This window comes from Pongo pygmaeus, chromosome 6 (assembly GCF_028885625.2).
Source record: "Pongo pygmaeus isolate AG05252 chromosome 6, NHGRI_mPonPyg2-v2.0_pri, whole genome shotgun sequence".
NCBI lineage: Eukaryota > Metazoa > Chordata > Mammalia > Primates > Hominidae > Pongo > Pongo pygmaeus.
This window is the reverse complement of record NC_072379.2, coordinates 86,673,986-86,686,700: the sequence shown is the minus strand read 5'-3', so window position 1 is coordinate 86,686,700 and position 12,715 is coordinate 86,673,986. Positions and strand designations below refer to the sequence as shown.

At 44.2% G+C, this 12,715-nt stretch overlaps 1 protein-coding gene across 1 annotated transcript; it reads left to right on the top strand.

The window, feature by feature from the left end:
* The first annotated feature begins 2,734 nt into the window (after positions 1 to 2,734).
* On the top strand, positions 2,735 to 6,708 carry FZD1 (frizzled class receptor 1). The gene has a single exon (XM_054496493.2). The coding sequence runs from the start codon at positions 2,869 to 2,871 to the stop codon at positions 4,816 to 4,818; it is 1,950 nt and encodes a 649-aa protein (XP_054352468.1). The 5' UTR covers positions 2,735 to 2,868; the 3' UTR covers positions 4,819 to 6,708.
* Positions 6,709 to 12,715: the final 6,007 nt, after the last annotated feature.

The window sequence follows — 12,715 nt, the reverse complement described above, 5'->3', positions numbered from 1 at the left end:
TTAACACATGTGATGCTTCTTGGTAATTAACACATCAGAATAAATTCACTTTTCACTCAGCCTAGTCAGCTCGAATGACTTGAGAGAATAGAACACAAGACAGGTTAAATCTTTCCAAGACAGGAGTGATAGGAGAGAGATGGCTTGATAAAGTTCCTAAACATGGGATACTATCAGCAGAGGAATGGGCATCAGAGTGGAAAGGCTAGAGAAAAAGTGTCCCTGGGAGCCTGGGGGCCAGGATGCTACAGTGAAAATGAACACTTATTGAACGGTTCGAAGGACTTCAGAGAGCTGTGCTTCCCAACCTCCTTTTCAGTATCAAAATGTGTCATAAATTACAGTCAACACACATATACATGCTCATATAATTGTGCATTTAGTACCTGTTGCTTTAAAAAAATGCCAGCAATCAGAAATACTTTAAAGCAAATATGCATTTTATGAATGTACTGCTTATATAAACATTTGAAAAACAATAACATATGTATCTGAGACAAATAGATGTCATTTTGCTTTAGCAGGTAAAGATATGACTGCACCTTCTTTATAGACACCAACATGCTGGGTAGTGAAATTCTCAGAGACTTGTTAGTATGTAGTACAAGTAACACCCATCTAAGTAGTAACCTTTATGTGTAGATGAATGTTAAAGCTTCCTAATGACAGCCTGCCTCAGGTGCCCTCTTTCAGTCACCCTGAAATCACTCCCTGCTTATGTGGGGAAAGTGACCTTCAATAGTTTTCTATTTTCTGTATAATTTGGCCCAAACGTTTTAGTCTGGATTAAAACCTTTTCTCCTGCCTCCCCTCAAAGTGCCTTAGCTACACTCACCTCTCTGGCCCCCTTCAGCAATTCAAGTGAATTTGAGCTTTAATCTTTTCCACCTTGCACCTACCTCTCTGTCAGAACCCCATTTCATCTGAGCTGGTTGCTTTCTATGTGCCTTTTTGGCTTTGGGATGGACACTGTAACAAGTGATTTGCATTTCTGTGCCTCACTGTACTATGCCCTTCTCTAAGGCTGGCACAGGTCTCCTTCATTTTATACTTTACGACCTAAGAGTGCGTATAGCACAATGGGTGGTTGGTATCTATTAAACAAATGAATTTGTAAATGAATGATAGAAAGTAATTGGCGAAAAGTACGCTGAGATAGAGTCTGATCACAGGCAAAAAAAAAAAAAAAAAAAAAAAAATCGAAGAATTAACACTCCAATGGCACTTTTCTTATAAAACTGAATTACATAGTCAAATCATGATTTAAAATAATCTTACAAGGAAAACAACATTAATGTGCGTCTGTTGAGACGGATTATGTTGTTTTGGAATTAGGAGGAGAATGTGCAGTTCGCTGTTTGCTTTCAGACTGTTTGTTTGTTTTGTTTATTAAACTGGCGTCTCCAGCTCTGCAGCCCAGCCTGTGGAACCTAAATGGCCCAGGTCCTAGGAGTTCCCATCGGAGCCGTGGGCGTCCCCAGGGTTTAGAAAGGCTCCCCAAGGGCCCAGGCTGCCGGCGAGTGCAGCTCCCGCCGGCGCCACCTCTGCGGTCTGGAGCGGCGAGGACGATCCCAGAGAGGCGCCCCCACCGCCTCGGTCGTCGGGTTCTTAAGTTTTTCTCTCCAAAAATTTAATGGATAGTTTTCTTTTGCTTCTGTTTCTGACTTGATTAAAGAGGCGGAAAAAAAGGAGTTTGACTCCAAGAAGAATGATAGCAGCAGAAGGCGCATCTGGCTTTACTTTCCAAATTCCATCAAAGTTTGTGTTTTGTTTCATTTGACAGCGATCCCGTGAATGTCTCCTCTGGGGAAATGGCGCGACCAAAGCCCGCCAAGCCCAGCCTGCGAACTGGAGGATTTATTAATGTAATATTTTAAACAAAACCTCGACAGACACAAACTCAAAGGAAACCGTGCGCTCCTTAAGTCAAAGGCATCTGTTCTGGAAGCAGAACCCGGTTTGCTGTTGGTAACCAGCGTTAAGAGCAGGATTTTTAAACATGATAATGGATAAAAGAAAAGAAAAGCGAAGTCCCGCGGTCCTCTGACTCCTATTCATTATCTCCAGCAGCATATGGGACCATTCTCCTACTTATCCTCGCCTTTTTCTTCTGAAAAAGCAAAAGCAACCAAGCCTGTCCCGCTTCAGAGCAATCCTACTCTTTGTGCCTGAGTAGTGCCACCACCACTACTTCCTCCTCCTCCCGCCTCCTCCTACCCCGCCCGCCTGCCGCTGGCTTTTGCTCTGGCGAGTAGGCGGCCGGCTCCCTTTGCGCCGGGAAGCCGGAGCCGCGATTGGGCGACGGTCCCTGAGCCTCCAGTTCTGCGTCGGTTTCAAGGCTCCTCCCTCCTGGTGAAAGACAGACTGCGGGGCGCCTGGAAACCGGTCCGAGGGCGCGCTAGGCAGAGGAGAGGGAGCGAGTTGAGGGATTGACACAAATGGTCAGGCGGCGGCGGCGGAGAAGGAGGCGGAGGCGCAGGGGGGAGCCGAGCCCGCTGGGCTGTGGAGAGTTGCGCTCTCTACGGGGCCGCGGCCACTAGCGCGGCGCCGCCAGCCGGGAGCCAGCGAGCCGAGGGCCAGGAAGGCGGGACACGACCCCGGCGCGCCCGAGCCACCCGGGTTCTCCGAGCCACCCGGGTTCTCCGAGCCACCCGGGTTCTCCCCGCCGCCCGCGCTTCATGAATCGCAAGTTTCCGCGGCGGCGACGGCTGCGGTACGCAGAGCAGGAGCCGGGGGAGCGGGCCGAAAGCGGCTTGGGCTCGACGGAGGGCACCGGCGCAGAGGACTCCCTGGCCGCAGGGGGAGCCGCCGCCGGCCGTGCCCCTGGCAGCCCCAGCGGAGCGGCGCCAAGAGAGGAGCCGAGAAAGTATGGCTGAGGAGGAGGCGCCTAAGAAGTCCCGAGCCGCCGGCGGTGGCGCGAGCTGGGAACTTTGTGCCGGGGCGCTCTCGGCCCGGCTGGCGGAGGAGGGCAGCGGGGACGCCGGTGGCCGCCGCCGCCCCCCAGTTGACCCCCGGCGATTGGCGCGCCAGCTGCTGCTGCTGCTTTGGCTGCTGGAGGCTCCGTTGTTGCTGGGGGTCCGGGCCCAGGCGGCGGGCCAGGGGCCAGGCCAGGGGCCCGGGCCGGGGCAGCAACCGCCGCCGCCGCCGCCGCCTCAGCAGCAACAGAGCGGGCAGCAGTACAACGGCGAGCGGGGCATCTCCATCCCGGACCACGGCTATTGCCAGCCCATCTCCATCCCGCTGTGCACGGACATCGCGTACAACCAGACCATCATGCCCAACCTGCTGGGCCACACGAACCAGGAGGACGCGGGCCTGGAGGTGCACCAGTTCTACCCTCTAGTGAAAGTGCAGTGTTCCGCTGAGCTCAAGTTCTTCCTGTGCTCCATGTACGCGCCCGTGTGCACCGTGCTAGAGCAGGCGCTGCCGCCCTGCCGCTCCCTGTGCGAGCGCGCGCGCCAGGGCTGCGAGGCGCTCATGAACAAGTTCGGCTTCCAGTGGCCAGACACGCTCAAGTGCGAGAAGTTCCCAGTGCACGGCGCCGGCGAGCTGTGCGTGGGCCAGAACACGTCCGACAAGGGCACCCCGACGCCCTCGCTGCTTCCAGAGTTCTGGACCAGCAACCCTCAGCACGGCGGCGGAGGGCACCGTGGCGGCTTCCCGGGGGGCGCCGGCGCGTCGGAGCGAGGCAAGTTCTCCTGCCCGCGCGCCCTCAAGGTGCCCTCCTACCTCAACTACCACTTCCTGGGGGAGAAGGACTGCGGCGCACCCTGTGAGCCGACCAAGGTGTATGGGCTCATGTACTTCGGGCCCGAGGAGCTGCGCTTCTCGCGCACCTGGATTGGCATTTGGTCAGTGCTGTGCTGCGCCTCCACGCTCTTCACGGTGCTTACGTACCTGGTGGACATGCGGCGCTTCAGCTACCCGGAGCGGCCCATCATCTTCTTGTCCGGCTGTTACACGGCCGTGGCCGTGGCCTACATCGCCGGCTTCCTCCTGGAAGACCGAGTGGTGTGTAACGACAAGTTCGCCGAGGACGGGGCACGCACTGTGGCGCAGGGCACCAAGAAGGAGGGCTGCACCATTCTCTTCATGATGCTCTACTTCTTCAGCATGGCCAGCTCCATCTGGTGGGTGATCCTGTCGCTCACCTGGTTCCTGGCGGCTGGCATGAAGTGGGGCCACGAGGCCATCGAAGCCAACTCACAGTATTTTCACCTGGCCGCCTGGGCTGTGCCGGCCATCAAGACCATCACCATCCTGGCGCTGGGCCAGGTGGACGGCGATGTGCTGAGCGGAGTGTGCTTCGTGGGGCTTAACAACGTGGATGCGCTGCGTGGCTTCGTGCTGGCGCCCCTCTTCGTGTACCTGTTTATCGGCACGTCCTTTCTGCTGGCCGGCTTTGTGTCGCTCTTCCGCATCCGCACCATCATGAAGCATGATGGCACCAAGACCGAGAAGCTGGAGAAGCTCATGGTGCGCATTGGCGTCTTCAGCGTGCTGTACACTGTGCCAGCCACCATCGTCATCGCCTGCTACTTCTACGAGCAGGCCTTCCGGGACCAGTGGGAACGCAGCTGGGTGGCCCAGAGCTGCAAGAGCTACGCTATCCCCTGCCCTCACCTCCAGGCGGGCGGAGGCGCCCCGCCGCACCCGCCCATGAGCCCGGACTTCACGGTCTTCATGATCAAGTACCTTATGACGCTGATCGTGGGCATCACGTCGGGCTTCTGGATCTGGTCCGGCAAGACCCTCAACTCCTGGAGGAAGTTCTACACGAGGCTCACCAACAGCAAACAAGGGGAGACTACCGTCTGAGACCCGGGGCTCAGCCCATGCCCAGGCCTCGGCCGGGGCGCAGCCATCCCCCAAAGCCAGCCCCGTGGAGTTAGTGCCAATCCTGACATCTCGAGGCTTCCTCACTAGACAACTCTCTTTCGCAGGCTCCTTTGAACAACTCAGCTCCTGCAAAAGCTTCCGTCCCTGAGGCGAAAGGACACGAGGTCCCGACTGCCAGAGGGAGGATGGCCAGACCTCTTGCCCTCACACTCTGGTACCAGGACTGTTCGCTTTTATGATTGTAAATAGCCTGTGTAAGATTTTTGTAAGTATATTTGTATTTAAATGACCGATCACGCGTTTTTCTTTTTCAAAAGTTTTTAATTATTTAGGGCGGTTTAACCATTTGAGGCTTTTCCTTCTTGCCCTTTTCGGAGTATTGCAAAGGAGCTAAAACTGGAGTGCAACCGCACAGCGCTCCTGGTCGTCCTCGCGCGCCTCTGCCTACCGCGGGTGCTCGGGACGGCTGGGCGCCAGCTCCGGGGCGAGTTCAGCACTGCGGGGTGCGACTAGGGCTGCGCTGCCAGGGTCACTTCCCGCCTCCTCCTTCTGCCCCCTCCCCCTCCTTCTGTCCCCTCCCTTTCTTTCCTGGCTTGAGGTAGGGGCTCTTAAGGTACAGAACTCCACAAAGCTTCCAAATCTGGAGGTGGGCCCCCATACATTACAATTCCTCCCTTGCTCAGCGGTGGATTGCGAAGGCCCGTCCCTTCGACTTCCTGAAGCTGGATTTTTAACTGTCCAGAACTTTCCTCCAACTTCATGGGAGCCCACGGGTGTGGGCGCTGGCAGTCTCAGCCTCCCTCCATTGTCACCTTCAACGCCCAGACACTCCCTTCTCCCACCTTAGTTGGTTACAGGGTGAGTGAGATAACCAATGCCAAACTTTTTGAAGTCTAATTTTTGAGGGGTGAGCTCATTTCATTCTCTAGTGTCTAAAACCTGGTATGGGTTTGGCCAGCGTCATGGAAAGATGTGGTTACTGAGATTTGGGAAGAAGCATGAAGCTTTGTGTGGGTTGGAAGAGACTGAAGATATGGGTTATAAAATGTTAATTCTAATTGCATACGGATGCCTGGCAACCTGCCTTTAAGAATGAGACAGCCTGCGCTTATATTTTACCAGTCTGTAAAATGGAAATGTTGAGGTCACCTGGAAAGCTTTGTTAAGGAGTTGATATTTGCTTTCCTTAACAAGACAGCAAAACGTAAACAGAAATTGAAAACTTGAAGGATATTTCAGTGTCATGGACTTCCTCAGAATGAAGTGCTATTTTCTTATTTTTAATCAAATAACTAGACATATATCAGAAACTTTAAAATATAAAAGTTGTACACTTTCAACATTTTATTACGATTATTATTCAGCAACACATTCTGAGGGAGGAACAATCCACACCACCAATAATAACCTGGTAAGATTTCAGGAGGTAAAGAAGGTGGAATAATTGATGGGGAGATAGCACCTGAAATAAACAAAATATGGGCATGCATGCTAAAGGGAAAATGTGTGCAGGTCTACTGCATTAAATCCTGTGTGCTCCTCTTTTGGATTTACAGAAATGTGTCAAATGTAAATCTTTCAAAGCCATTTTAAAATATTCACTTTAGTTCTCTGTGAAGAAGAGGAGAAAAGCAATCCTCCTGATTGTATTGTTTTAAACTTTAAGAATTTATCAAAATGCCGGTACTTAGGACCTAAATTTATGTATGTCTGTCATACGCTAAAATGATATTGGTCTTTGAATTTGGTATACATTTATTCTGTTCACTATCACAAAATCATCTATATTTATAGAGGAATAGAAGTTTATATATATATAATACCATATTTTTAATTTCGCAAATAAAAAATTCAAAGTTTTGTACAAAATTATATGGATTTTGTGCCTGAAAATAATAGAGCTTGAGCTGTCTGAACTCTTTTACATTTTATGGTGTCTCATAGACAATCCCACAGTGTAAAAATTCAGGAATTCAATGAAAAAAGTCTACCCTTAAACCCTCAGATCAGTCTTTCCAAAGAATTACTCTGTTTGCATTGTTGTGATTGACATTTGTGAAGTCCCAAGAAAAGATCTGTTTTCATGACAGTAGAAAATAGAAGTCTGCAAATTATTTCTTTACTCAAAGAGGATTAAAAGAGAACTCTAATTTTAATATTAAAGCTTTCTTTTCTTTCAGGGAATAAATTTACATGACTTTTTATATTATGGAGGTTTATTTTTAAATCATCACCTTTCACATATTTTTTAGAGGTATTGTCTTATCTCTTCCATAATCTTGGATATTACAAAACCATAAATAGGCAATCAATAAATGGTTAACTGGCTATATGTTCATAAACATTTTAAACAGCAATTGGATTTGTAAGGCTGTTTTGTTGTTTGCTTCTGAAGACCCCTTTTTTTAGTTGTTCAAGGAACCGTCTCCAGATAAATTATCTAGTTGGTCTACTCTTAGAATTTATGCATGGGTGTATATATGTGTATATATAGATAAGTATACACATAAGTATATATGCATTAATTTTTATAAAATAGAGATGTAAAGTTTACTTACATTTCATAATATGGAAATATGGTTATGAGAAATGGAAAATGCTAGATGGAAAACCTCAAATACCTTTACAGGTTAAAAATATCTTTACTAAATTTTCCCATGAAAACATTTTGTGATAAAATGACAAGAGACTAAAATGAAGATCATTGATACAATAGAGTTACTTTCCTTGTTATAATGCAATTGTCTTACAAGTCATTATTCATTTTAAGGAAAATCAAAAAAATTAAATCTTACTAAAAATGTAGCATTTGATTTTAAATAGCAAGATGCAATTTTGTATTCCCTTTTTCTTTGTTATATTAACATAATATAGTAGATAGAAGGTTTATTGTACAGACACACACACAAAAAAATGGTATTCTTAGGCCAAATTCACACGTATCTCCTCACTAAGTAGTTCAATTAGATAATTTCTGGAAAAACATGTTTTTGACATTAATTGCTATCCAAAAATATATTTTAAAGCAGTCTTATTGGAGGTGTCCTTAACATGATGTAACTATAAATTTGATGCAGAAAGGTTTTACATGCTGTGGTTAAATAGCTTTAGAAGACATTTTTAAGTCACCACCAGTCTTTATTTTTGGAAAACAATTTATTTTAAATGATGTAGCATATAGAAAACCAGTGTATTCTTTTGTTTCTTTTAATACTGGTGGCAAAATAGGACGTGTCTGGAAAACCATAAGGCTACTTGGGATACTGTCCCATTAGCATGCTGTTTCCATGACAAACCCTATTTTCAGATGGTTTGATTTGCCTTTTTTTTTTTTAAACCAGCTATAAATTGGGGTCAATTTCCCCCCTCACAGTGTACTTAATTTAGCTTTTGGAGTAAATATATAAGTAGTATGAAAGACTTCTGAAGCTCTTCTTTCTAAAAAAGCAGTTTTTCACTTAAGCTTTGTGGGGACAGAGAGTCATATTTTTAATTTCAGAGCCAGCCAGTGTCAAACATATGCAAAAGAGCCGGGCCGGATTTTTTCAGCTTGTCCTATGGTAGTCACTTGTCAGCCTGAGTTTACTGGCCTGGTCCTTTTGTCTCTACTGTAAGTACTGAAGCCTTCTGGTGTAGTTGTATCACTCTTAATGTCCAGCATTTAACTAGGAAAGGAGACTACAATGAAGAGTTGGTGGCCAATTAAGAAAAATAATAGACTACATCATAAATCATTTCAGGACTTCAGTGGCCGCAGATCACTTTCCCTGATAGCATGTTTCAACCTTGGTATACATTTTTTTTTAAGATGCATCTTTACTGTGTGTGCTTTTGCTTTCTAATCCATCTATTGACTATTGGCCACAGTTTATATAATGCACATGCAATTAATTGAAACCAGTTCATGGCATTGGATATCTCTGATACATTTCTTATTATAATAGTCTGTGTAACTGGGGCCTGAGAGATTAGAAGCAAACTGTAGTCGTACGTATGTCTAGAGGTGGACGCTGGTGATGTTGTCATTGAATACTTTGCAGAATACACTAATGTCAAAGGCTTGCAGGATTAATGTGTAGGAACCAACATAAGACATGGAATATATATAGGAATTCTCTAGATACATGACTAAAAAGGAATTGCAATACTATCTTAAATTGAAGGCTTTTATTTCAATGTCCTTACATTTGAAATGGGATCTTACAAGGGAAGTACCAAAAAAGTAAAGTTTATTTTGATGACTCTCAGGATATATATCTTTGTTTTGAATGTTGGCAGATGCCAATAGCCCTTAACATTTGAAAAATGGTACTCGAACGTCAATTATGTCTCAGAGTTCCCTTAAACTTTTTGGGCTTAAATACTTTTATTCACTTTGGTCATACCTTTGACAATGGATATGTTAAACTTTAACAATTATAGTGACAAAACAGCTTGCTTACAACCTGGAAATTAAAACACAATTTCTAGAGTAGTTTTTCTAAGTTGTATCATGTTTTGTGGTGACAAACATCTCTACTGCATTACAGAATCAAGTTGCTATTCAAATACTTCTCTGGGGATCTTTGTTTATAGGTTGGTTTGGGACCCTAATAACAGGTCAAACAAAAGAGTTTCTCAAAGAAATTTTTCTAACATAATATATAAGTTCAAATACAATTTATAAGTACATGACTTATACATGTATACAATGAACATACAATAAGTATTCTGTGGGTCATCGTCAGTTTTATGAGTCAAGCAGATCCTTAAATTGCTTGAAAGAATAAGATACAATTTTCCAAAAGAGATTACTTTAAGTGAATTATTTCATTGGTATTCTAAAGAGGTGTATTTTTGAATGATAAAATTTAAATAACACTGCATTTTCTTGAGGTATTATTAATACACTAGTTGAATGGCATATTCGTATGACTAATAATTCTAAAAGCAAAGTATTAAAATAGCACTGATTTGTACATTTTACACACACATTTTTTAAAAGATGAAGCTGACTTACCTGAAAACAATAGTTTTTGTTTTAAAATTTAGATGTGTATTTTATAAAAAAGATCTCAAGACATTTCATTCGTAGTATAGACTTTCAAAGCATGTTCAGAGCAATACAGTGATTAACGTGAAAAGGAATCACTATTGCTGCTTTGATATAGTTCTCTGTGGCCTGGATTTTCTTTCCTTTTTAAAAACCAAGTATCCTCTAATTTGTGGATATCTCCATGTTTCAGATCTCAGTACCTGTTTGAATTAAATTTGCAGGGGAATAACTGCAGGATCCCCCCATAGACAAAGTGTGGCCTTTATTTCCTTTCAAGTTGGCAGCGTGTCCTTGCTTAAATGAAGCACTCTGAGACAGACTGTTCTCTTGCCCTTGGAAATGCTTGTCTTTACAATTGCAGTAGCAAATACCTGGAAGTCATACAGGCTAGTTAGATACATATTCTAAATGTCACATGCTGCTTGATCATTATAAGGATTTTTTTTCTTAAAAAGTAGATTTGGGGACTATTCTTGACCTTATCTTTCCAACTCTTGGAAATATTTTAAAAAGTTAACTTCACCAAATATTCTGTCAAATACTGTAGGCCCCTCAGATAGAATGACCAACTGTCCAGGTTTGCCCAGGGCTGGGTGTTTTCTTGGCATGTGGGAATTTTAAGTAGTAAAACCAGGAAAGTCCTGGGCAAACTGGGATGATTGGAAACCCTATTCCATGGATTAAATTGTGCTCTCACAAAATAGAGTAAAAGCTTACATGTTGGTCTCTGGTCCAGCATTGAAAGTACTCCACAGTGGCTGTAGCCTTCTTAATTACCAGATTAAAAGTCAACGAACACAGCCCTTTGTAACTGGTCTTCATAGTACCAATCAACAGAAGCTGAGTGGACCATGAAGATAAAATGGAACAAACTACCTTGATTATCTTGGCCATTCCACCTTTAGCCTTTGCCTCCCGAAGAAATGGGACATAGGTCTAGGCTTCTAACTAGCCACTGAACCCTGTTCATGAAATCAGGTTAAATAGGTGCTTTTAGAAAAGTCTCTCAAAAAGTATTCCCTTGGAATAAATCATTGTTTTGTAAAAAATTGATGTTAAAGTTTACCAGATTGTAAGTAACTCTCAGGCTGCTGCATGTGTTTTTATATATATATATGTGTGTGTATATATATATACATATATAAATAATTATATATGTACATATATAATTGTATATGTACATATATATTTGTATAATAAAGCAATACATTAGGATGAGATTATAAACTCAAGCAGAGATTTCCCCAAATGGCTGTACATCAACAGTTTATATAATTATTATACTTTTTTTCAAGGTAAGTAGGGTTAACACCCATATCTTTCCTCAAATTAAAAGTTGTATCTACAAAAAGGAAAAAGTAAACTAAGTCTTAAAATTTATACTGTGATTATTGAAAATTGTAGAATACACGGTGTGGACTGTGCAATCCTTCACAATGGATTTCATGATGGGTTTCCCTGGAAATGTGAATGTAGACCTTCACGTTTCTACATGAAACTCTTCCATCAGAATTGGTCCACTTCTTTTTTGAGCTTACTGTCATCCTTCTGGTAAATGCACATGCAGTTTCACTGCCTTTATTGTTGAAACCACAATACTATTCTTGCTATCTCTTAATTAAACTCAATGTAGATGAATTTTAAAAGACACATAGGTAATGTAATTATTGCAAGAGGTAGCTACACATTAGACTCTAGAGCTAATTCTCAGCATGGGACAATTTTGTTCCCTAGGAGACATTTGGCAATATTGGGACACATATTTGACTGTCATAACTGAGCACTGAAGGGTGCTGTTTTAGTCTGCTTTGCATGGCTATAAAGAGCTGCCTGAGACCAGGTAATTTATAAAGAAAAGAGGTTTATTTGGCTCACGTTTCTGCAGGCTGCATAACAAGCATGGCACCAACATCTACTTCTAGTCCACACCTCAGGAAGACTTTACTCATGGTGGAAGGCAAAGGGGGTGTAGGCCTGTCACCTGGCAAGAGAGGGAGCAAGAGAGAGGGAGGTGCCAGACTCTTTTAAACAGCCAGATCTCCTGGTAACTAACAGAGTGAGCACTGGCTTATTACCAGAGAAGGACACCAAGACATTCATGAAGGATCCACCCCCAAGACCCTAACACCACCCACCAGGCCCCACCTCTAACACTGGGGATCACATTTCAACATAATATTTGGGGGGGACAATCACCCAAACTATATCAGGTGCTATGGGCCTTTAATGCGTAGAGGCCAAGAGTGCTGCTAAACATTCTAGAATGCACACGACAGCCCATGGCAATGAATTATCTTATCCAAAGTGCCAAAGTTGAGAGACCTTGCTTTGGAGGAGTGATTAAAATTGCAAATATACTTTTTAAAACAGTGAAATACATTGAATTTATAAAATACAATTGAGAAAAATATGGATTTATTGTGTATACAACATGGGCTTTATTTTTATCTTTATTTTTTTGAGACAAGGTCTCTCTCTGTCCCTCAGGCTGGAGTGCAACGGCGCGATCACAACTCACTGCAACCTGCCTCCCGGGCTCAAGTGATCCTCTCACCTCAGCCTTCTAAGTAGCTGGGTCTACAAGCATGCACCACCACACTCAGCTAGTTTTTTAAACTTTTTGTAGAGATGAGGTCTCACTGTATTGCCTAGGCTGGTCTTGAACTCGTGGTCTCAAGTGATCCTCCTGCCTTGGCCTCATAATGCTGATATTATAGGATTGAGCCACCTCGCCTGGTGGGCTTTATTTTTGACTTGCAAATTTTCTTTTAGATTGATGAATAGCCTGATAATATTGCATGGTGTCCAAAGTCTTTTGGCCTGTTGTGATAAAATACTGTA

Bases quoted from the DNA above. Each gene is read 5' to 3' on its own strand.
- FZD1 (XM_054496493.2), top strand. From the start codon at position 2,869: ATGGCTGAGGAGGAGGCGCCTAAGAAGTCCCGAGCCGCCGGCGGTGGC.